A 26,545-nucleotide genomic window follows, 5' to 3' on the forward strand; every position below is an offset into this window, starting at 1 on the left:
GTGTTGCTATTTCCTCCTCAATGCAGCCATGCCACAGATATGGTTATTCTTAGTCAGAGAGAAGAGCTTATTTACAGAATTGCCACAGTTGCTTCCTGCAGCATCTCACTCTTCTGTCCAAGCACAAAGTGTGCATAATCCTGCTTTTTATCTTGTGCAGGGCTGTCAATGCAAGATGGATGTGTCTAGGTGGGAAGGTGTTGGTGCAGACTGCTCCACCTGCCAAATCTGCGCTTCTCATCTCAAGAGGAGCTGGTTTTTAGAATGTCTCCATCAAGTACATACAGCAAACTAGTACAAAAATTTTCTTAATGCATCTTCTTGTAACTGCTTTGGTATATGCTGTTTCTTATCTCCCTGTCTGATTTGCATGTGTCTGAACCTCATCTGGAGACTAAAGACATCACTCAGCTTGAGAATGGACTGCTCATTTGCATCTGTGTGACAAAGTATGCTTTACGTAGAGCAGAATTAAAGTAAATAAATTGGATTTAGTTCTAGCTATGGACTCTCTGTCAATGCAGATACCATCTTTATTGTGTACACAACCCAAAAGTTTCTAAAGTACAAAGTTAAACTGAAAATCTGTGTAGCAAATCAATATATTCAGTTGTGTTAGCATTAGTTTCTCAGCATGATCACTAGCAGATGAGAACTCAGTGTCTTTGTTTTAGGAAGCATCATGTTATCTGACACTAGATATTCTTGCTGCAGTACCTCTTTATTAGTCAGACTCGGTGAATGTCTACCTCATTAATTTTTCTTCCAGGAGAGCATTGAGCTGCAAGTTATGACAGACAGAACCACTGTTTTGAGAAGGCTATTATTTTTAGTTGACATAGTTAATACTGAGCAATAGTATTCTGAAAGTCACCATTGCATTTTTCAGGAACACATGACTTTTCCTTTCCTACCTGGCTCTGCTCCTTAATCAGGCAAACCTAATTTGCTGTGGTCTACTTATATTAATAGCTTTTGTGTATAAAAGAGCACACTTAGTATTATTTATAGTTTACATTTATGTCAGGCTGTAGTGCAGCTTGTTCTGGATAATTGCTTCAAACAGTATAAATGCTCTGCTTCATTCTGAGTCACAATAAGCATTTATATGCTCTAAGGTACATGTAAATGTAAATTAAGTAATTTACATGTGAATTCCATACTGCTCTCATGTTATTGAGTGCATAATAATTTCTTCTAATTCCTTAATGTTATAAAATGTACTTAGTACTTTGGCAGGAGAACATCTCAGAGGTGCTTAGTATATGGCATATGTTCACATATGATATTCTGTGGTGAAATTCAAAGCACTGAATTTTATCTCTGGTCTTTTCTCCAGCACATTAGGCAATTTGACAATACATCAAGTTTTCTGTTACTTCTTACTTTACCTCCTGTCTTGACTGTTGGATAGGCAGCTGATGTTTCTACTGTCCTTTGCTGTGTGACTATCAGGGCATGTTCCTACATAACCAACAGTCTTTCATTACAAAGACTGAAATTCAGATTACCTGATGATAAAGGATGTCTGCTTGTTCATCTTATATATATAAGTTTTTATGTGGCACAATTCAGTGTAATGTTAATTTGTTTAGAAGTTAAAAATTATACTGCTCAAAAACATGGTATCATTCACCCTTCCAAAAAGATGTACACCTTGTCTGTGTAGTGTGATTTTTTTTTAGACTACATTTTGGGCTCATTTAAACTAAGCAAGTAAATGTTGGTTTTAAAATTGATTCCTTAGAAACAGGAAGGATTGTCTGGTTACCTAAGAAAGCAAAGATACTTTTGCAGGGGGTGAGGGAAAAAGGGATTCCTAGAGATTTGTGGCAGTCCAGGAATACTCTTGTATCTCTCCTAAATATGAATCATTGTCTCTTTTGCTAATTTACAGGCATTAGATGTAAATTAAATGGTAATCCTATAGAAATTCTTTTGGGAAATTATCTTTTAAGGGAACGTAGCAAGAAGTCTGAAAATGGAATTGTACTGTGAGAATGGAATTCCGTGGTTGGTTTGTGGGCTACTTTTGTTTGGTGTTGCTGTTAATGAGAATCTACTTCAAAATTTCATGTTTAATTTCTGACAATTTTATGGTTTTAGAACTCATTAATATTGGTATGTCCTTTTCTGGCAAAGTCTGCCCCTTTTATCCCAACCCTTTTCTCCAAATCTACTCTGTTTTAAAATAATTTTATTTTTGCCTTAGTGTGGAAAGCTCCACTCCTTCAGCTTCCCCACCCCTTCTCCTGCAGTCAGGGAAATGGGCCCTTGAGAGCAGGTATCCCATGCTCTCAAGGCACTTCTTTTTGAATGGGACAAAGTAGTGCCTTTCTAGCCCCTCTGCATGAGGGTAGTATGGATAGGAAATACTTAGATTTTGTGTATTTTGAGGAATTTATCCAGTACATAGGCATTTTGTGGGATTCAGTTGCTTGTGTAGAGATTGATTTTTCATGATTTACTCACTCTGTTCCATGTTTGGGAACCAGTACATACAATAAACCGCAGGAGCTGTAGCTCTTCCTCTTCTCCCCTTGCAGCCATGCCTTCCTCATATTCTGTAAGCAACTTCTACTGCAATTTCTTCTTCATGCCAATAAAAATAATTGCTATAAAAATGTAGCCTAATGCCTTCAGTTGGAACTGAAATTGAAGATTCTAGTGGTGTGAACAGTTGAGCCTACTACAAAAGCTTTGTGCCCAGCATAACCTTGCTTTCTATGCATGTGCTTCCAAACCAAGCAAATTTTCCAAACCAAACCAAGCTTCCTTTTTGCTAGGCTAAAACTAGAATCCAAGAATCCCATTAAAGCAAGAACTGATTATTGGAGTATAGATTCAGGAGGATTGGCTTGCCCGAAAGCAGGCACAAATGCAGTTTTGTATGACAGACTTTATGTTTAGGGGTGTGGGAAGCTGTTAGCTCTTTGATCTCAAGCCAGCATTGTAATGGACCTTGTTTGTCTCAAGCAGGCATCAGCTGTAATGGGATTATGCTTTTGTTTATAGAGGCCTGGCTTCTATAGCCCTCTAAAATAATTGTCAGTTATTAGTTTTTCTCTTAAAATGGACATTCTGGATTAGGTCTGCCAGGACTCATCTATTTTATATGAAATGTAGTTTTGCTCTTTTGGATTTCCAACATTATAACAGAGATAGAGGTCCTCTATCTCTGTTGTATCTATATAATGGCAAATTATATATATGTATTTAAATTCTGTTACTATTTCCATCTGCAGACAATCATAGCACAGTGTGAGGGGTGTGAGCACAGGTCACATTTGTTCAGGCAAACTATTAATAGATCTTTTTGACTGAGGCTTTTAATTGGATCTTTTGCATGACAGTCAAACAGTCTCTCTTACAAGCATATGACGAAGTTGAAGTGCAGAGAGTGATAGGTTTTGACCTAGTTTGGATGATGTGAAATGGCATATGGCAATCAGGCACTATAGGAAAGAGGGTGTTTAAATACATAGTTTGAAGGTTTCAAAACTTCTAATTTAACTTAGTTGCAAAGACTTTGTATTTTTCCCCCCTCATTGCTCAGAAAATGCCCTTATGCATCCAGTTTTCTTTGCTGTACTCAAGGAAGCTGTAGCTCTAGTGCAGGTGTTCAGATCCTTTTGCTTTTCTGAATTTATTTTTCCGCCTCCTGTCTGAGACAAAGAGCAATTCACCTGGTACAGCGGGCTAGCATCATTGCACACAGCTATACAGAATATAGTGTTAACATTTTTGTTATTATTAGCAGTGGCAAACTGAGTCTGAGGGCCAGGGTTAGTCTGGTGGAGCAGGATTACCCTCCTAGGTTCTGGTGTGCCAGAAGGATTACCACGTACCTCTTGTCACAGGGTTTTCTTTTTCACCAGATTTTCTGCCTGCTCTCTTGAGTGTGAGCTGCTGACTTGCGTTTAAGTTGGCAATGCCAAGATTCTGTGAATACTCATTTTTTAAAAAGGTGGGGAGATGACTTATTGCCCACTACACCCTTGTGTTCTGGTTACATGAAATACAGGATTTTGGTAATAAAGTGAAAATCTTCATTGGAGTGCACAGTTGAAAATGGACTCTCTTAAGTGCTTTTGCAGTTCAGTGCTAGTTTAGTTATAAGGAGTAATCAGCTGTTAACCTGCCAACCCAGAGAGGCAAGGCAGAATTCCCATAGAAACCTGTCAGTGGCACAGTAAAATTCATCAAGATGCTCCCGTTTCTTGGAATTATTTTTCTGCCACTGTCAGGCCTGGGACACTGACGGGAGGCAGTGCAAGATGTTGCCACTGTTAAAACATCCCACTCCTCTTTGTGTTGTGATGCTTTTTAAATGACTGTGTGGTTGTCAGCACAGCTGTTTAAGGGAAGTATTTTGGTTCTAGTACTGTGAAAATGGTAGGGGAGTGCTTATACACATGTGCTCTCTTGTGCTTACTGTTCTTACTTTATGTTAAAAACTGTTTTAGCATGATTGCTCCATTTTGGGCTAGAAATCCACATTATCACTTCTTATCTGGGCGGCAGTTTATTATTGTGTTGCAGTGAATTAGTAAACCTTTCTTTCTGGTAGGAAACAACCAAAGTAAACTTTGTTTTTTCAGGACGAGCATTGTCTGTTCCGTGAAGAGTTCATAATGAAATAAGTTCACTCCACTGAGATGCTCAGGTGAGGTTCATGCCTTTAAGCTAAATAGCCATCTGCAATTTCCTGAACTGAGTTTTGTATTAATTTACTACTTGAAACAATAATTTTAGGAACATGGCTGGAGAAAAAGACATTTAATCTTTCTATTCGCTGAATTTTTTAAGAGGTTATAAGTGCATATTATTTTTTGAATCTAATTTTTACATAAATACTGATTTTCTGATATACATTATAGAAAAGGAGGGAAAAGTCTTTGTTTCTGTAGCACCTACATGGGTGGTAGGTGTTTTTTCATAATGATGAATTATCTTGTGCCAGGATTCTGAATTGTGAAGGGAGAACAAACAAGATTTTTTTTGTATGAGACATAGGTTGTTTATTTTACTTGGTTTAGTTGGTCAATAGAGCCTTATCTGAAAGTAAACACTAGAAACAGTAAGCAAATAATTTCTTAAAGTAAGGGAGTATCCAGATGAGGCCTGAAAATAAAGAAGATTTTAGTTCTGTCACCATCTGAAGTAAGTGTAAGTGGCTTGAGAAAAATGACTTGGGATGTCGAATCAAATAAAATCCTACAAGAAAGAGAGATCATAAATGCTGAAGCAGTGTTGTCCGCTGTCCTTCAAAATGTAAAATGGAGCTGATAGGTATGAAGGCTGAAGTAGATGTGAGTGAGGCAGAGGTAAGATAGCCTTGAAGATTATGATGAGAAACTTAAATGTAGGAAGATGTAAAGGAAAAATGTCACTGGGGAGATTTAAATTGTATATGGCAAAGCAGTTAGAAGGGAAAAAAATTAATTTTATTGACCAGATCTATATGTCAGGTTAGAATAGAGAGTTTGGATTTTGTGTTTAGTGTCCACAGGGAGAAAAAAACTACAAATACCAGATCTTTAGGGAAATAAAAATCTAGTATTTATTGGCTAGTAGGGAGTTGAGAAGTGATCTGTAGACCAACTTGCTGACCTTCATAAGCAGCTACTAAACTATGCAGACACAAAATACATCAAATTAATGAATGTAGATGAGAGCTGTAGGAATTCAGTTACAACAATCATAGAATAGGTCTGGTTGAAAACCAGGGGGTTTGATTCACTAATTTTTCTCAGTATATTACTTCAGCTCATGTCATTGTTAATGTCATTTTAGTTATAATTTCTGCTAAAAGAAAGCATGCCGAGCCTTTAAGTGGTCAGAGGAGTTGATATTCTTGTAATTTAAGTGCTCATGCCAGCTAAAGTCTTGCAGAGCTTCAAGCAGGGATCTGTCAGATGTTTGCTTTGCATTTGCCAGAATTCATTGGACTGAAGATATTTCAAGTGGAACATTTCACTGGATCCAAATATACATGGGTGGGCAGATAGATGGATGGATGGATAGATATAGCTAAGTGTATGTACATGCATGTATGAGAGTATGTATGTGTGCACACTTGTTTGTGTAAGTATATTTACAAAGGATATTTACAGGGATATTTAAAAGGTCACACACTACATACACAAATGGGTGAAATAAATGTACATATATGTGTGTGTGTGTGTGTGTATATACACATTTAGTCAGAAACGATCCAACAGTTCATCTGTTAAACATGTAGAGATCTTGTCTCCAGATGGTGAAACGGAATGCTTGGCTAGGTGGAGGATGAAGTGTCAAAGTTCTGATGTAATCCGGGGCCAGGATCCATCCCCTTTTTTGTGGGAACTCACATTGTGATCAATCCATGGTTCAGAACCTTCCAAGGTAGGGACTTGAGTGTTCAATGTGCCAGTGGTAATGAAAGTCAGAATGGAGAGAAATCTTGGAGTTAGGAAAAATAATTACATGCAGATGACTTGGTATAGTTCAAGGGCTGCTGAATATTTACAGACGCACAATCATAACTGTGGAATGGGAACTGGACTTGGAAATAAGAGCCTGTGAAAGACAAGATACAAGTCTTTCTGGATTCTGGCAAATCTTTCTATAAAAGTGAGACATTTTGGAAGGGTTTCAGTTCACAACTGATAAACAGGAGGAAATACAAGTTGGCTACCAAGATAGTAGGGGCTTGAAGTGAAGTGAATTAATTTCCTTGTGGTTAATAACTGGAGGAATTATGGACTATGAAGGGACACTAAGCAGAAGTATGATGGCATGAACTGTAGTTCACAGATTGGCCTTGTTGGTATTTCTAAGCAAGGAGCAAATAAAGTGGTGATAATTAGGTGGCTGTGACATAGAAATGGCTATTGTCTCTCCTTGTTTTCACAGACAAGTCACCAACATAAATAACAGGCACAAATTGACTCCTAGTCCTTTTCCTGTTCTGACCTGATGCTGAGGCTCTGTGGGGTCAGTGGGAATATAAATGAATGTGATAGGTTTGGATGAAATGACAGGAAATTAGAGTGTTTGTTTGACAGGTTGGTGAGTGGCTTCATGGTGTGAAATACTGGAAGATGGAAAGAGGGATCAATTGTGAACTCCCAAGGAGACTGGTCAGGTCAAGGACGTGACTTTTTAAGTGGATTGAGTAACTGAGGAAGGGTGAACAGGTGAGAGTAGCTGATTGAAGTGCTGTTTTGTAATTACATTGTTCTAGACATATTATCTGTTTCAGACTAATCAAGGTGGTTTGATTGAAGGAAAGAAAAATATTTGCTCATGTTTTCTTCAGAGATAGTGTTTCATTTTTCAGTGTAAGGTTAATTCCAATTGTTTCAAATGGGTTGGATTTTTTTTTCCTCAACGTATGTGCATAACCTTTACTGTCACTAATGAGAACAGTTTGCATCATGAACCCACCATCCCTTTCAGCCTCTCCCTCTTAAATCATGGTGCATTAGTGCTATTGAATAAAGAATTTTCTGGAAACATTATCCAGCTTGTATATTGTATTGAATCTCTGCTTTCAAGTTCAGCTTTCATACTAATCTGAGTGCTATTTTCTCCATGGAAATTTGGACTTTGGCACTATGCCAGTGTGTTTTGTGCAAGAATGAGAAAGAAAAAAAAATTTACTCAAATTGTAGTAGATTTGCAGTACTTCCAGGTGTGATTTGTGTGTTGGATTGTGCAGAGTGCTGCTGTAGGGGCGATATTGAAACAAACAAACAGGAACTGAATGCTCAGTGGACTTCAATTAATTGCATTTCAATTACAGAGCTAATTAAACAAAGCCAACCAAGGAGGCCTTATTTCATACATCCTGGAATTGTGATCAGCTAATGGTGCATGTTGCATGCAGAGTGAAACTGCTTCTCAGAAAGTGGCACACACTATGCTGAAGAATATGTGACATGCACATATTTAGTAGATAATTACTTTTATGCGGTAGTTTTTACAGCTGTTGAAACAAGGAAGGAATATTCATGTATGCCACGTGTGACACCTGCTCCAGTAAGTAAATAGATTTTTGTAATTAGTGAGACATATTATGAGGGAGAGGTCTTATAAAATAAAGAGAATACTAGTGTTTGGCATATTTTCTGGTACTTTCGGAAGTACAGGTGTGGTGATGGAGTTGTCACTTGTCCCAAAAGAATCTTTTCATACCATGTGATAGAGCAAATCTTATTAAATGCTTATTCAGATACAATCAATAAACTAGAAATCCTCAGTGAATTTTGACATATGTCAGTGATTCTTTTTCTGCAACTGAATGAGAGTAAACAAATGGAATAGGGTAGCCTATAGGATTATTAGTTCAACAGTCAGCAAACTGGCCACACTAATGTTTGTTGCTGCATAATTCTGAAATTATCTTGGGAAGAATCTGTCAGTACAAATGCATTTACCACAAGCAGTGTGTGCACCATGAGTGCTTTAGAGCTACATAAGACAGTAATGGATCAGAAATGCCCTGCAATTGAGTGGAAGCCCAGACCAGTGTCTCTGTCTCAGACAGAAAGTATGCAGTGGATGTTGTTTCTGAAGCTTCTGTCCTAGTCAGGTTTATCCATCATCTTTTTTGCCTCCTTCCACACCGAGGCATCCACTGACAATGTGTAATCTTGGGCTAAGAAACATCTGATTCTTCTTCCCACTCCCAGTCCAACCCCCTCTCTGTAGAGGCTAAAAAAGGAGGCAGGAACAAGGCTGAGGGCAAGGAAGCATTGCTGTTCTAGGCAGGGAACTGAGTCACCAAGACAGAGAATGAACAGTCAGCTGCCAGACAACACAGAGGGACTGAGTCCAACAGACCCCTCTCTCACTGGATCACAGGGTGCTCTGTTCATTTCCCAGCAAAACAAAGTTGGCATACTTGAGGTTTTCTTTTGTTTGCTTTGTAGCCTGCCTTTGGCACAAGCCAGTGGGAAAATACACTTTGGCTTAAACAAAATTCTTTGTACCCTGCTGTTGTATTAGGTCACTCACATGTATTTGGAAGTGGTGAAACAACCTGCAGACAGCTGGGCAAGTCTATCAGGGAATTTGATTTCGGGATGTAACATTTTCATTTGGTTAGTGAATGGACATGGAGAAATGCAAGACAATAATGACATTTCACACAGGAACTAGTTCTGCATCTTCAGATGTTTGGAATACGTTCTTGATGCTCGTGTTTTAAAAATGTGATATAATAGTAGCTATTTTAGAAGAATTATGACATTTAGTCTTAGCTAGCCCTCCACAGTAAAGAAATGCCTGCACAGTTTATAAGGATGTTTAAACAAGTGTTGCCAGTTTTTATGGGTTAGTTAACATTTGATGCTTTCCAACTGAGAAATGCAGTGCAAGTATGCAGAGGTTGCAATGGGAGTTGTCTGGGGTTGAAGTAAAATCATTTCACATCAGAGTTTGGTTTGACCATTTCATTCATCTGCACATGAGTTATAATTAATTTTTAAATGTTAAACAAACTTTGTTCTGAAAGTACCTGCATGTATCTCCCAGGTTCTTAGGCACAATTGAAGCTGTGCCTAATTCTGTGTGTGAATTCTGATGTGGTTTTTCCGTTAGTCTCTGTCTCTTTCAACCATGTTACTGCATAGAGTAGGAAAAAGGCTGGAAAAAAATCCTGTGTAGCATAGGTGTAGAATGCTGAGTGGATCTAGTTTAGATCCTGAAGTGTCCTGCTTGGGATGTAGTACCATGTGCTCTGGTCTGTCTGATGGCTGGTCTGCCAGAAATGGACAAACAATGGTGAGTTTTGAAGAAAATAAATCAGAACTCCTAATTTCTGGATGCCTGTTCAGAGTCAGCAGGGAAGTATTTGGCAGGATAGGGATAGAGCATGGGAAATGCTGTTTATTGAACCCATAATTAATATGAGTTCCTTTAGAAAAGGAAAAACTTCTGAACTTTATTCTTAGTATTAATACTGAGGCTCAACCCTGTGCTGGTAAGCCTGTGATAGATGTGATAGAACTGGATGAAGATAGGATCAGAGCTGATTATAAGCAGGAAAAGAAATTTAATATGGGTAGTGATACAAAATACGAAAGACTGCCTTGTTTTTGAAAGCATAGTTTTGAAAAGATAAAAGATTTTTTTAATGTACTGTGTCAGCTGAAGGAAGTTTTAATGGAAGTTGTTGGGTTTTAACTTATCTATGAAAAATGTGCTGAGTCACTATAGAGCACCTTTGTTTCTAGGTGCCGATCTCTCTTTATCACTTTTTAATGTGCAGGAGCTCAGTGTACAACATTGCTGTGGATATGCTGTTCCCGTGCTGCAGTCTGGAGGAGCCTGCGCCCCCCTGGCTCCCCACCCGCTGGAGGGGACAGCACAGTCTGTCCCAGTGTCGCCCTGTGCTGTGAGACACCGTCGCTCTGCCAGCAGAGAGCAGTGCAGCGCTTCGCCAGGATTTCGGGGGCCATAACTGGAAACATATGTGGGAAACAAAGCAGATGAGTAAGGAGGAATATACACAGAAGCACTGAACATAGAGGCAGACCTGAATGTGAAGGTGGGACAGGGAGGATGCACTCGATGGGGAAAACATGGAGAGTGGAGGTGATTGATTCGTGCAAAGTGGGCATGAAAAGAGGACAGGAAACCCCAAAATACAGACTGTGCTAAAGCAAACTGGACACCTGAAGGATGAAAGTGAAACATCTTGGAATGAGATTGTGACATTCTTGTTACCCTGTGAGCTACAGGAGTGTTACAGTTCCTGGCACTGGGCATGGAGGAAGGACAGGGACCCAAGATGTGCGATGAGTCTGTAGCACTACAGAGCAATATAGGTGTGCTTTTCTGGATTCCAGATCTTAATGCACTTCTTGTAGTGAATTGGAGTGAATTATCCCTGTGTCTGCATGATGATACTAATCTGTGACTAACAGAGGAGAAAGGAAAAAGAACTCACACAGTTATTTTCAAAATGTTGCTCTTGGAGTATATTGTTTCCCATGAAAATATTTTTGCCAGAGTACAGGGGTAGAGGCACAGCTTGTATAGCCTTTATTCCTGACTCTTATATTTGGGGTTTTTTTTCTGAACTAATTTGACACTTCAATAATATATTGTATTGAGATGGTCAGATAAATTTCAGCTGCAGAGGATTGTGTTTCCTACATCTGACTCAAGGAGCAAATCAGAATCCAATAAAAAAGTGTGTGGGGCTGTCACTGTGTTTTAGGAAACAGAGGAAAGGAGAAAAGGAGTCGTCATTTCTTGTAATGGGTACAGCATGTCCACAAATCCAATTTATTAAGGATTTTTTCCTCTATTTATAGCAGAATGTTGAAAGCAAATGCTTTTTTCTCCCCTTCTTCTAGTAGCATCTCCTGAACTCTGTGTAAAATGTCAGTCTGTTATGTAAAATCTGCAGCATTCTAATGGTGCTTTCAGGCTTACTTTTTTTGACCTTTTGAAATCATTACAACCCTCCACCTCCTACAGCCCCTCATTTCTCCTTACTTAATTGCACACAGGAATAGGGAAATAGGAATCCAATTTATTGTTATCCAGGTGGCGTTTCCTGTTACTTAGCTTTATAGTTTTCTGTATAGTAATTAGTATGCAGAAAGCTGGAGAGATGCCTGTAGTTCCAAAATGAACTCTCTGTAGCTCTCTCCCTCCCTTCCTCCCTCCCACTTGCGCTCTCCTTTTGGCACCGCCCCTTCCATGCGCCCTTTAGCCAGCAGCAAGACAGCTGTGTTTGATCATAAACCACTTAAACTCCAGGCTCACTGGAAGGGGAAACTTTAGAGTGAAGTGCAGCATTGGTTTCTCTCGGGGAAGGGAGCTTTCTTCTCTTTTTCTTTCAGCCTCCCCAAATACTGAGGACTATAGCAGCACTCTCCTTTTAATTTCTCTGTGAACTTGTGTGAAGCTCGTCAGATTTTTTTGAGTATGTTCAGCAGCATTGAGAGATGCCCTTTAACAGAGTTGTGGAAAAGAGCAGCATAAAGCAGACAGCAGAGATGAAGCACGCCTTGTAGATGGACTAAGGCAGCCCTGGGATCTTGGTAAGCACTTCATTCCCTGCATTCTCTAAGCACTTCACATTATTAACAAGTCACTCTAAGCAATGGATTGTCTGTGAAGTCAAAACCAGTTTGGCTCTTCTAGAAGATCTTGCATCATTAACTTAAACTCTCAAGGTGAAGTAAAAATGGCTGTCTAGAGCAAAATGTATAAGAGAGAAAAATTTTGGAGAAGAAAGTATTGAATCAGTTGAACAAAGCTTTGAAGCATTACAATCTGCAGAAATCGTCAAGCCCTGAGAAGTCTAATCATGAATTCTGGAGTTGCTATGAAATATGGAAATGAGTCCCCTGCAGAGCTGGGTGAGGTAAGCAGTTTTAGTGCTCTTCTTTACGCTTTAAAAAGAAACATTCCCCATTCGGGCTTTCAGTCTGCAAGCAATGCAATTAAAAATTAATAGAATGTGTATCTTGCTGTAACTTGCTGTGCCAGTCAGGAAATGACCTGAACTTTTCTTCTGCTTTGCTCTGAATGAGTGGTGAAAGGCTAACGATTGCAACCATGTAGAGACATTTTTCCTGTTACCCTGCAGCAGTGACTGCCTTCCCTCCGAGAGCTGTGTTTATACCCAACATTCATCTTTGCAATACGTGAAATATGGAGATCTCAGTTGAGATTAAACAGATGATGATTAATTTAGGAGGGAAGTGGGGTGAGTAGAAAATGACAAAAATTTATTGGTAAGACAATAACATTGACAGAAGTTGTTTTACATGTATTTAGCCAAGGTGATACTGTTTGTTTAGGTTAGATGAATTAGGTTATTTTCCTTCCTTGCCTAAAAGAAAACAAGTCATGAGAAACTTTCTCCTTTTTCACTGGAAACCACAGTCAAGCTGTTATAATTGTGGATATGTTTTAGTGTAACATGATTGTGTATGTTTTTAATAAATTTGAAATTAAAGCCATATCAGATGTTATGCAAATTCTTAATAAATACTTTAGAAGTGGCATACTTTGTCAGTTACTGGAATGTCTTAGATGTGTAATCCTTATGGGCTTTACTGAGAACTGCTAATTTAGTTGTGCTATGAAATCCCAATCATTTGATTAAGGTCATTTTGTAGGAAATTGAATCTGCAGTCTGTCATGTCCCAGTTTAACTGAAGTGCTTCTCTGTTCCTTTTGCCCATTGTTTTGATCCACTATTTACTGTGACATATCTTTTATATGCTTGTTTATTTAAGAATAGAAGAGGCTTGGCAGAATAAGAGAGTTAACAGTTTCTGGGGTTAATTGTATAGAGAAAGGAGACACTGAGTATAGAATGGGAAAATTATATAAGTGGAATAAATCAGTAGGCTAGTGAGGGAGACAACAATGTAGAGGGAAGCACAGTAAATATGTGAGAGTTAAGCAAGTGCTGTACTCTGCCATACTAGAGGACAGTAGGTTTGTGACAGGGAGGTTCTGGCAAAAGAAATGTCATACGTATTTCTCCTTAAAATAAAAATAGTTAAATTTAATTATTTCTGTGTTACTTTTTTCAAAGTATTGCTTAGAAATTCTATATTGGCATTTCAGCATAAGTGGGGTTCATAAATTCAGCATAAAAGCCTGGGTTACTTTTGGTCAGTTTCTGGCTGTGGTTGTACTGATGGTGATTACTATTTTCTACTCCTCAACATTTAATTTTCGAGACTTTTCAAGATAACATAGATCATGGAGTGTCTCAAAGAATTGATATTGGAGTCAATATTTTGAGCAGGTAGTATTTACATTGCTACCTTGAAGTTACTTATACATGTTTCCTTCATGCATTGCCTGAGTAAGACTTTTGTTGTGAGAAATACCTTTTCTTTCTGATGTTTTAACATGGGAGATACTGAAAGGAGTCTGTGACCGTGCAACATTGCCATTGTTTAGGTGGGTTTTCTTCCCCAACAAGCTGTCTTTAGTCCTTAGTTCACATTTGTACTCCAGTGCTACAGGTGTGTTAGAGATATAGCAGAGAAGGCGATAAAACTCCTGGCTTTCCCCAGCTGCTTATCATCATTTGCTTGCTGCTCATCTTCATCTTTGCAGTTTGAACTGCTTGTGTTAGTGAACCTTAGCCCAAGAAGGACTGGGTCAGGTTCAGCAGTGATCTTGGGTAAAACACTGGATTTTCAGTAAAACATGGAAGCCTTGCAGAAACATCATATTCCACCTCTCTAGGGAAGAAGATGCCTAAGAACTCTTAGGCATCTCTTCTGAGATGTTGATAGCTGCTCATCCCTAATTGTTAATTTCTTAAACAGCTCTCTGTAATATGCTTCTATTAGACCTTTCTATCTTGGTGACTGGTACTAGCTGTAATGGAAGTTAAAACATCCTGGGTAAAGGTTGTACCTATGGTTTATGTATCTGTATTTTCCCCATCTTTGTTGTGCTCTTCTCCTTCCTTTCTGACTCTGTCTTCTGTACACCATGTTTATTTTTGATCAATGAAGGACAGTAGTCACATAGTGTTCATTTAAATGATGGAAAAATGGCTACAGCAGGAATTTGAATAAATGGCTGATGTCTTAGTTTGTCTTCACCTGCACCTCTGTCTCTACAGACAGCTCATGTGCTGATATTACAGTGGGTTGCTACTGCTATACATATCTGAATGGTAATTCGGTAACAGACCAAGTACAGACAGTACTAAGATTCACATGATGCACAGTGGGTTTTTGTGTAGCTGCCTTGATCTTTTTATCTCAGTATGTGGAGCTCTAGGCATGAAACTACTGTTATTAAAATAAACAGGAAAGCTACAAAGCCCTGAATAATATAATACATGCATTCTTGACTGGATACATTAGACAAAAAAGAAAATACATGTATTGCAATTCATTCCATCTGTATTAGAACTTTCTACCTGAGATTTACATCTCTCTTTGGTAAGAATTAAAGGATATGTTTCTTGTCCAAGACACAGTGTGATTGTAGAAACTTGTGTATAGTTGATGTTTGCTATTCCTAAACTCTTGTCCAGGTAAACAGGGATCTTGATAGTCTTTATTTACTCACTTGCCACTATCCGAAGGTCATGCAGAAAGCAGATAAAAAAAAAAATCTGATTTCTGTTTTAAGTCATTCAGACCTCCACAAAACTTACGCTCTGTGGTTCCCTAGCTCCAGAGTTCAAACTGTTTTGTTGTTGAAACATGTCAGTTCATGTTACCCAATTTCTTCTGCTCTTCTTTGCCTTCAAGTTTCAAGTGCAAAGAAAGAAAGATTATCCAGTTTGCTGTTTTATGGTGGATTTGTCATGTTGTATCTGCCTAGAGAGTTAGAAGAAACCTTGTCCTTACATAGCAAGGTGGTGTTAGGCTTGTTGTTTTGTTTGGTTCAGGGTTTCTTTGATATATATATAAGAGATAGTAAGAGAGGCAACACTGCTATGTAGTCTGTGAGGATCTACAGGAACCTGTGGTACCTTTGTAAATAGGTAACAGTAGTCAAAAAAGCTCTGTTCTACTATTCTGAAATGGGCCTTCTAACATGATTTGCAGAGATTGCCTTTAAGGCTTGAATCAAGGAGGATGTGATTTTTTATGCATAACTTAATACCCAAATTATGAAAGCTCTCATTGGTTCCCTTCAACTTCTTACTCATACAATTTTGAAAGCCTTTGTTGTAAACACAAAGCATATTTTTACAGCCAGCATAATGAATTTTACTGAAAGCATGTACAGGTTAACAGTGGGGTGCCCATAATTGCAGACAGTTTTATACATCATTAAAAATGAAACTTTGTATCAGAATGTAAATGCTTTGTACCTATTAAATTGTCTGTCCGCAGAAAGAGGTGTTCATCTAGAAGGAGGTAGATTGTCTAATCTGTATTTTCTTCCAAATTCAAAGACACTACCTGGCTTTAAACCCCAGCATTCAGAGGAGGTATCCCTTACATACTAACACGGATCTTACCTGTTCCCCTGCCCATTCACTGTGAAGATGCTGTGCTGAAATAGAGCTGTTTGAACTGGTATACCTGTTGGGCTGAATGTGGCCAGCAGTTATGCCTGGGCCTAATGATGGGACAGTTAATATTATTAGTGCAGGAATGTGAAGGAGATATTACTTGTAGGGCTTAATGATATTTTTCTCAAATGCAGACTAAAGAGATAAATTTTATCCTTGAATTAAAAGCCAAGCTATGTTCTTTGCTATAATTTTCATTAAGTGAGCCTTCTGAATTTGCTGGTAGTAAGACTGTGCCTAAGAGATTTTGTAATGATGTAAGGGCTTGTATTATAGTAAAGCAATATGTTTGGCATTACAGCTGATTTGTATAATGTTGCTATTTATTCTGTTCTTCTAGCACTTGCTGCATGCATTGAGATGTGTAACATCTGAAAAGTTTATTTTATTTTTTTTTATGGCAAAATTAGGAGATAGCATGCTGCTTTAGGTGCACACTTTATACCTCCTGGTTTTGATGTTTGGAGGTCAGGTGTTTAGGATACAGATGTTGTAAGTGACAGCATTAGCTACAGCTTCATATTCTCTAACCCTTCAACATTGACTGGAATAAATAGATGGGCTGTTTGTCTTGGAAAAATTCCTTACTTTTTGGTTTGTTTCAACAACAAGGTGTTTAAAATTTAGGGGAGGAGAAGGAAGGCTTCAAAGCTGGTGTTTGTAGGAAGCAGAAAAATGAATTCATACAAATGATTTCACCAAAATCTTACATGTGAAGAAAGGACCAAGTCTGAAAGGCTTAAATTCTGACTTTTTAGTAATTTTACAGTAGGACAATATTGCACTTCCTTCTCAGATTTGTATTCCACTGCTGCTCTACTTATAAACTAGACTCTGACAAAGAACATTGTAGAAGGAGAATTGCAGAAATAAGAGGGGCTGCATGGCTTGAAGTCATGTACACAAGTCCAGTGAGTGTGAGGGAGCTGTGGGGTGAGGTGGGTAATCAGCAGAGGAGCAGGACATCACTCAAAGCCTCCCTGGCAGAGGAAGAGTTCAGAAGGGACCATCCCCACCCTGAGGTACTTTCCCATGTGTGCCTCTGTTCCTGTAGAACAGGTGTCAGCTTGTGCTGTCACCATACCTAGGTGTGGGGAAAGAGCATTGATGGAATGAGGAAGAGGTTTTTTATGTGTTCCAGGGTAGGATTAAATCCCAAACACTTTTTTTATCTTCCTGAGCTTGATAGTCTTCCAAGAAAATCAGTGAGCAAATAGCACCCTAATACTTGATCTGCTTCCTGAATGATCCCTGGTCATGTAGCGAATGTGCCAGGGTATTTCCAATACCTCTCATGAGCAGGTAAACACCATATTCTACTGCAATTCCATCTCTGCTACAGGCTATAGCCTTGGCTGTCAGTGCCAGAGCTGTGCAGGTTGTAACACAGAAGAGTGTACTGTGTCTTGCTAACAGAGATGGTGTGTTTTCCCCAGTCATAGGATGTTTTGGGAAATGTGATAAATTATTAATCCTTCAAAATATTGCAGCCTTACAATAGAACAGAATGGAATGTGGTTATCAAACAAACAACCATGGCATATTTTAGAGTTATTTTAATCTTGATAAAGTTGCATAACTGATTTTTTCCTAACAGTAGGCAAACCAAAAAGGTGAACAGTATCAACTGCTAAACTCTTAGAAAAGTGAGCACTGCAGCCCAGTATGCTTAAATCAAGGTACCTTAAGGGGAAACTTTCTTAAATGGTTTCTAGTGGACAACTGGGTAAAACTTCCATCTGGAGGTAGCAACACCTCTAGCCTCACAAGAGTGTTCCCAGCTTTAGTGCTTTAGAGATGCTGAGGTAAAGTTTGCAAATCTTTGAGTGAACTCTCTCCGCTTTCCTGGTTCACATGGGCTTTGTGAAGCGCTAATCAATGTTACAAGCCTGACATTTTCCCATGCTGTTGGCATGAGGAATGCGGAGACATTAGATGTGAAACACAATCACAGGTTTGAAAGACTTCCAGTGTGTCTCCGTTGCACTGATGTGTCTACAATAACTCAAAGAAAAAGCTTCAGTGGTAAACTTTAGTGGGCATGCTCCTGGACAGTGACTATCAGTCTGAATGCAACCTTTACAGTGGGTCCATATTCAAGCTGAAGGTGCTCTGTCATGATCAATATATGTAATTCACAGTGTGCATGGTATTTGCAGTGTTAAAAAACATCGTGACTTTAAAGAAAATGTTTTTTCCTGCATTTGTTTGAGCTGCTTATCAGGCACAAAGTGTGTTCCAAGCTTGGCTATTATTAAGCTGAAGCACTATAAAAAGATTAGTCAAAATGCCCAGACACTGTCAGCACTGATAGTGCTCTTCTGCAGCCTCCTAATGAAAAAAAGACAAAGATTATGTAACTTATCTGCCTGATATTTTAATATCCCTTGCTCCTAAAAAAACATGTTTGAAAAATGCCTTATATGCTGTAAAATCTGTTAGTACAAATGTATGCTGTGAAAGTACCATTAACAATGTATTGGATTGTCTAATTGCTTTTAGAGACTTAATGTTTTTATTCAAAAGCCAGAGTTCATTCCTGGAAGATTTTTGGAGATAGGGATTGTAATCTTTTCTGTCCTCCTCTTCTAACTTGGAAAAGAAAAAGCGTTATTGCCTTTGATCAGACTTGGACATACCAGAACACGGCTATGTGTGGGAACAATTAGAAAATTCTTTTTTTCAGAAGGTATTTTTATGTATTCCTCTGCAGTCTCTGGATTTGTAGTTTGTAAAGGGACGCATAAAAGGTTCTGAAAGAAAAATCCATAGATTGCAAGGTTAAGGTTTGTAAAGGCAGAAGTTTCTGTGCTGTGTATATGGGAAGAGTGGGCATGAAGAGCGGCTGTGTCATTGGTTTGGTCACATACAGTCGGGTGTCATTACATTCCTCTTCTGGGGCTCTGAGTAGTTTATGTACAATTGAAAATTAAATGTGTTCGTGTCACTTCTGGGAATTTTCCTTATGTTTTGGTTTTACTGTCTTTGCGACATTGCATGGTACTTCTAGCTGCGGGTTTTACTTGTGATTAGAGTTTCCGCTTCTCAGGTAGCATGGAAAGGTTTAATTGAACTCTTCTGTAGTCCAATTATTACATAGTATTACAATTATTATAAGGTAATATTGTTACATGTAGTAGTAATATGCCAGTTTATGTACTCTGCGATGGTCTTTGAGTTCAAAGATTCTGAGGGATGGAGGTTTGGTATGGGGATCTGATACTGGCAAAGAAGGCTTTTTGACACTGCTGGCAAACTGCTTTAGGCAGTCCCATGTCAGAATTTCCCATATAAACTAATTGTCTGTATGAGTGATGTATATTTTCTGTAGATTTACATTTTAACTATCTCTACTGAATAGAAATACTCATTAAGACTCTGGAAATTGGCTTACATGTTCTCACTTGTTGTAATTATATATGAAAATTTGTCATTAAAATCAAAATATTGACAGAAATCTTTTCAGCCCTCCTAAACGTAAAGAAAAGAAGTATTTTTTCAGTATGCTTAGGTATACCCCTTATGGCTGTTTGTAATATTATTGTTTGCATGCTAAGTTTTGTACATTATCCTCAGCAACCTTTGCAGAATTTTTGAAATGCTTCAGAAGGTGGTTGCTGGATTTTATTGCAGGTTATTGGGACATCACTAAAATGTAGTACATCCCAAAATAACAATTTACATCAGGATTATAGCCATCTACTGATAACTGAAATAAGGTACTGTTTTACAAACAGGCCATTTACGCATTTTAAAATGTAAGGCTATTTCAGTGTTTGATAGGTTCATAAGAGCACCTTTGGCTTCTGATCTGCCAGAATAACTTTTTGAAACATTGCCAAAAAAAGTAAATTGTTTGGTTACAGTGATGGAATTATAATTGGTTTGCTTCCTATCCTTCAGGGGACTGAATGCCTCTAGTTTGATAATCTTTTGAACTTTGCATCCTAAGTTGCACAGTTTGTTTGCTGTTAATCTGTTGCCAGGTAGGAGATACTAGAATCTAGGTGGCTGTTAATTGTACTTGGGACTGCCACTCCTCAAGAGGCATATCAGCTGAATCTTCCTTCCTGTGCCTGGATTCATGTGCTTGGGTTTTGCAGCTATGTGCAGAAACCAAAGTGGATGTTTGTCATCTGCAGAAAAGACAAGGTACCCCCTTTAGAATGGTGTACTGAGAACTATCCTTCGCTGTTTTACATGTTTGACTTTTTTTCCTTTTTACATTACATATAAAATGTTTTATCTTAATATATCTTAATAAGTTGCTTTTTTTTCATCTCTTTCTCACTCTCTCTCTTTTTTCTTTTTTTTCCATGGTATTGTACAGCTTAATTTTTTCTAAGCTAACGATGCTGCTTTTGTCTAATTTGCTGACTTAGGTGTTTCTTTCTTTTCTTTTGTTTTCAATTTAAACTGATTTCCCAGTGTACTTGAATCTTTTTATTTAAAAAACTCATTGTGGTTGACCTGTTCATCAGCTGGTTCTTTCTTTTTGTGTGTTGTGATCTCACTCATCTAGGAAGAGATTATTCTCTCTTGATGCTTGGTATAGCAGAGGTCAATGATCTGCAAAGTATAACACACCTGGTGGAAGGTCTGGCCTATATCTAACTAATAATGCAGTTAATTTCAGTAAAATACATCATTAAAGTAAATCTTTGAGAGAAATTTTTTTTTTCTGCCTGAAGCAAATAGGGTATATGTAAAGAAAAAAAATTGTTAACAGTATTTCCAATTATACTTTTCTGTCTTATGAGATATAGGATTAAAGAATGGACAGAATCTCTTTATTTCTCCTCTTCCACTAGTGGATATCTTCCCTGTGGAGCAAAATAGGAAAAAAAATGTATTGATTCATAGATGTCAGGTCATAATTGCATGGAGATCTGTATTAATTTAGTTACTTGGTGAGAGAGATCTGCAAAATGCAGAACTTTTTTCCCATGCTTTTTAAAACTTAAAGATTCTGTCTCATATTCTGCAGGGTTGAATACCTATGAATACCCATAATTATCTTTCTTTGTGAAACTCCATGTGGTTGAATTTCAATACCACCCCTTCTGCAATGAAAATAAATGTGCTAATTGCTTTTCATGAAGGTAGATTTTCTCCTTTCCTGTGAGAATTTCTTTTAACTTCCTGTATTTCTGAATTGTGTGTTAGGCAGAATCTCTTTTTATAGCACTTTCAAATATAATTATTGATGCCAATGAGTTATAGGCAAGTGTCATATCTCATTCAGAATGTTATATAATCATATTCTTAAGCAGTGAGATGTCATTTCCCTTTACAGAATCACAGAATCACCTCTGGTGATCACCTGGTCTAAGCCCCTATTCAGGTGGGATTGACTAGAGCCGAGGGTCCAAGACTGTGAAAAGCTTTTGGGTATCTCCAAGAATGGAGACTCCACCACCTCCCTGAGTAACCAGTGCTTGGTCACCCTCACAGGGAGAAGGAGTTTCCTGATGTTCAGAGGGAACCTCTTGTGTTTCGGTGTGCACCTATCTCCACTCGTGCTGTCACTGGGCTCCTCTGGAAATAGCCTGGATCCGTCCTCCTTGCAGCCTCCCTGCAGGAGTTTATGTACATTGGTGAGATCCCCTGAGACTTTTCTTCTCTGGGATGAACAGTCTCAGCTTTCTCAGCCTTTCCCCATACGAGAGCTTCTGGAGTCCATCCATCATCTTGGTGTCCCTTTGCTGACAGTATGTCCATGTCAGTTTTGTGCTGGGGAGCCTAGAGCTGCACCCAGAACTCCACAGCAGGTCACACCTGTGGCCTCACCAGCGCTGAGAACAACAGAAGTCTCACATAGCTTGATCTGCTGTCAATACTTTGTTTAATCCAGCCATCTCTTGCAGCAAGAGCATATTGCTGGCTCACATTCAGTTTGATGTCCACCAGCTTCCACAGGTCCCTTTCCCTTCAGAACCTTCTCCCACAGAACTTTTCCAAGGGAGATCTGAGTGAAATCTGCAGCTGTGATCTTGATTTTTGACCACCTCTCTCCTCTCTGAATCATAAACTCTACTGTCTTGTGGTTATGAAAATGGTCAAATAATATTTCTGTAAGTGCATGAACTGTTGTGCCTTTGAAAATGATAGGAGCACAGTATATATTGGAATCCAAAAGAAAAAAAAATTAGAAACACCAAGGGAACTTTCTGTGAATAAACAAAATATTCACTTGCAGAGCGTTTATTGAATTGTGTCAGAAACTTTTCTGTCTTGGAGTGGCAAGAGAGGATGGTATCCTAGCATGAATAATTCCTTAAAAGGAATTAGTAAGCTTCAGAAATTGTCAGTTTATTTAAAGATTTACTTTCATTCTGTTGAATGGTATGATTAGAATTCAGTATATTTTTTCATTGTTCTGATCTAAAGAAAAAAAGGCAAAGTGCTACAAAGGATGATCTACACTGATGAAAAAGAGGAAAACATTAGAAGGGGAAAACCTTTCCACTGTTTGTCTTTGTGCCTTTGCTGCTAATTTTTAGAGCAAATTACAGTGTCTTTTCATGGAAGATGTTTTCCTTCCTAGAGAACAAAGGAAGAATTTTGCAGTTTTAGTTCTTACCAGATGTTGACATTATGTATGTTCTGTCTTGTATAATGCTGCCTTCATAAGGATCTGAAAAAGCAGTACTACAGAAATAAATCACAGTAGGGAAGTTTAAATTTAGATTTTGGTTTTTTAATACAGTAATGTGGGAGTTTCTAGTGATAATGAGTTTTCTGTTAATCCATAATCCAGCTCAGTTCGTTCACTTAAATCAGCTTTGAAGTTAAACTTAGATTTCAAAGACACATTGATAGTAAATTCAGTCTAAAAACAATGTGAATAATTCCGATGTAGATATGAATGTTCTGGATGTTTAGTACTGCATTATACCAAATCCCTGAGGATGATAAATTTATCTGGTATATCTGTATGTTACTGTCTGGCAGTCATAGAACACCATTTCTGAAAAGCAGGAAATTGTACAGTGATTAAGGTCCACACACAGTCTGGCTCATTCGCAATGTACAAACACAGCTCCCAATTGATCAAAACAAACTTAAAAATTATTCCCTTTCCCGTGAAAGGACTTTTTCTGAGCACCACTGTTCTACTACAGTCATGCAAACACTGGTGCTTGGCACCATTAGGATGGAAGAACTCTACAGTGTAGGAAAACCTGAGGACAGCAATCAGCATCCATTGGGAAAGGGGGAGGGAGAAAGATGTCAAGAGGAAACACACCTCAAACTTAAAATAAGAAGGTATGTGAGTTTCCTGTGAACTTTTGCCATTGCCGATTCATGACTTCAAAGGGTTTCAGGGCATCATTCTGACAACTGAGTCAGCATTCATTTTTTAAATCTAACAGCAGAGATTTTACTGAGAAATTAAAATAATGGATTTATGTGGTCTTTTGAAGTCAATGAAGTAATTCACAGTCCAGTTATAGTTCAGATTTTTGGTGTTTCTTAGATTTTTTTCCCCCATCAAACTGGGCTGTATCTAAAGCTGTGCTATTTATTTGTCTGCATGGGAATTGTGCATAGTTGGTAGCCTTACATCATCTATCTGACTTATACTGGAATAGTTAAAGAACCATGCTACCAAGATTTAGTGACTATTATTTATTTAGACCAAGTGTCAAACCCTGTCTTTTGTACAGAAAATATAAATAGAACAACTGATAAAGTAAGCTTTGTATTAGATTTGAAATCCAGTAATATGCAGTACCATTGCCATGACAGTGACGCTTTGTCCCTTATAGTGCATTTCATTTAAGGAGCTGAAATGGGCTGCACACCATTATTCAAGCAATTCTGTCATTGTAATGTATAACAACTTAAATTTCAATTTATTAATTTCACTATGTTACCATGATTTATCAGTAGTCTTATTCATCAAACTAGTATTTCACTTGCAATTGCTTGGCTTGGCCTTGCAAAGAGGAATGTGTCTAGCTGGAGTGTGGTTGTGAATTATACTTGAAACAGTTTTTTTTAGCAAAAGAGAGATTTTTAGAGGATTTTACTGATAGGCTGAATTGGTATAGGCTTTTTTAAAGAATGACAGTGTTGTAGCTTTAATGTGGATTTTGTGGCATTGCTTGAAGAGACAATGTGATCTCGTAACTTGGAGAAAATAGATTTTTGAAAAAGGTGACTGTGACACAGAGGATTTCTAGACCATGAAGTCTTCCAGTTTATATATTTTAAGATAAATTGTCAGCATCCTTTTTCTCTTGTTCATAATAGTTGTATTTAGAGCCTGGTAGCTTAATCAGCAGATGTTCATTGGGTTTTATAGTTTGCCTCTGAGTAGGCTTTTCTGCTTCTTTGTTTTCTGTGCCTGCAGTTCACTCTCTTCTGTCCTCCTCAGAGCTTCACTAAATGCACTGTGTGTTCTCAGCTTTCATTAGCCTTTTCTGTCAGCTCCCTTGCAGTTGCTTATTTATTGTTGCTGCCCTTGATCCCTTTGCCTTTTGCATGTGCCAGTCTACCTCTTCCCTGTCTCTGTCCTTTTATTTATTTTGCAATCCAAGACTGTACAGCGTCCTCCAGAGTTCTCACTGATATTCTTCAGTCAAGGAAGATGGAATCCCTCCTCTGGCAGGATTGACTGTGTGAGGCTGCAGGTGCTTGGAGAAAGGGCTTGGTTCTCTTGGCACAAAGGCGAGCTTCTGCCCCGTGATTAATTAGCATGATGTTGCAGCAAACGAACTGTTGCAATTAAACCACTACAGTAATGGAATACAATAAGCAACAGCATTGAAGGCTGACATGAGCTAGGGGAGGCTGATCCCAGGTGGTGTTGGTCCAGCCAAACCATTTTGACAAAAACCCACTCCTATTATGTACCTATAGATACAGAGTTCCTGAAGATTACGCAGTATTTAAAAGCCTAACAATGAAAGTAAGATTTATGGAGAATTTATGGCTTGAGTTTTTTGCCTTAGGAGTTTCTTGTTGTTGAATGCTTTGTGCAAAGTCATGCTTCTTTGACAAACTGACATTGTGAGAGGGGTTTTCCTGGAGAACCCAAAAGTTATGATGGCTAGGCTGAGTTTTACTGAAATTCCTGTGTGTCACATTACTATTTTGCAAATAGCTGTCTCCTCAGAGTTTAGGTTTGATGACCACTGGCCATAAGCAATAATAGATCTTATGAGCATACCTTTACCTTTTCCCTGAGAGCCCTCATGCAATCTCCTGAAATATCCTCTTCAGTAGCTTTTTTTCTGCGATGGCATTTGTAAGCTCTCTGAATGTAGGTTGTTCTGAACTATAGTAATAGTAATTTGCAAATGTCATATGCCTAGAAGTTCCACAGTGCCACTACTGTTTCTTCTTCTTGCCTAAAGCCAGAATCTTATGGCAGCTTAAAAGGGAAAACAAAATGTTTAAGAGAAGAAAACATTACTGAATGCTTTGAGAAAAAATGTGAATTTTGACTTAGTTCTGTTCCATCTGGTGGTTTACTAACTTGTCTGTGGCATTTTAACAGAAATTATGAAAAACAATTGATTCACATAAACTGAAACCTTTGTGACCAGAGGGAAGGCATGGACATTTCAGCATTGCTACATTGTCTCATGATATTAACCTGTGTTTTGCTGTCAGTGCTGCTGCATTTTCTGCATAAAATTTTACATGCAGAAAGATGAAGACCTGGCAACATCCTAACAAGTGATATGCAATTCATAGTTATATGCCAAATACATTGATTATTATTATGAACTCATTGCAATATAATAATTTTTCTATATCCATTTAAATATTTTTTAATTTTTTGAAGCCCCACAAAAACATTGCTTCTCATTGTGATGAACTAAAATGAACACTGAAGTAAAAAGATACTTCAAAGGACAGAGTACAGTTCTTTGCTTGGTCATGTTCCTAGAAATATTTCTTTGCAAGCCTGACAGTATTTCCAAATTATAGTTGAAATGTACCCATATAAAAATCTGTGGACATAAAACTAATACCATTCCTTTATTCACTTTTTTTTTTTTTTGGTGACTCTGGTTTTTGGTTTTTTTTGTCAAAGTGATGAAAAAAAGTGCAGTCCTAAACTACCTTGCAGTTTTACAGCACTGCTTGAGAGGGTTCTGTTTAGTTTTAGTAAAATACTTTTATCTAAGACTGGATGACATGAAAAAAGTAACTCTGATGTTGTTGCCAAAAAATATTGATTGTCTAAGCAGTATACTAATGAAGATCATGTGATTTTATGTTAATTGGACAAACTAATACCTGAGGATTTAATTAATCTTGCAAATGATCAATGTTTACTGACATAGGCCTACACATGTTCTTAGTGAGTTTTTTATTGAAAGCTGAAGTTACCAGTACGAAATTGAGTCCTACTTTTATTGAAAAGCTCAATGCAGATTTAAGGATAGCATTTTCTAAGTGTTTTGTGACTGAATGAGGACTGGTGTCTTGTCATTGTGTTGAATTTTTTTTTTTTTTTGTATGTGTTTGGACACATTGTAAAAGGTGTTTTTAACTGTTCCAAAA

The 26,545-nt window shown here is 38.0% G+C and overlaps 1 protein-coding gene across 2 annotated transcripts in view; it reads left to right on the forward strand.

The window, feature by feature from the left end:
* MCC (MCC regulator of WNT signaling pathway) overlaps positions 1-26,545 on the forward strand; it is a 180,540-nt gene that overhangs the window by 32,732 nt on the left and 121,263 nt on the right. Inside the window, exon 1 of one of the 2 annotated variants that reach the window (XM_039706391.1) lies at positions 11,736-12,373. The exons of the other annotated variant lie outside the window; for it this stretch is intronic. Coding sequence (XP_039562325.1) covers positions 12,317-12,373 — 57 coding nt within the window. The 5' untranslated portion in view covers positions 11,736-12,316. Of the gene's footprint in view, positions 1-11,735; positions 12,374-26,545 lie in introns of those variants that run through there. 2 annotated transcript variants of the gene reach the window in all.

This window comes from Passer montanus, unplaced genomic scaffold (genome assembly GCF_014805655.1).
Source record: "Passer montanus isolate IOZ18808 unplaced genomic scaffold, ASM1480565v1 scaffold190, whole genome shotgun sequence".
NCBI lineage: Eukaryota > Metazoa > Chordata > Aves > Passeriformes > Passeridae > Passer > Passer montanus.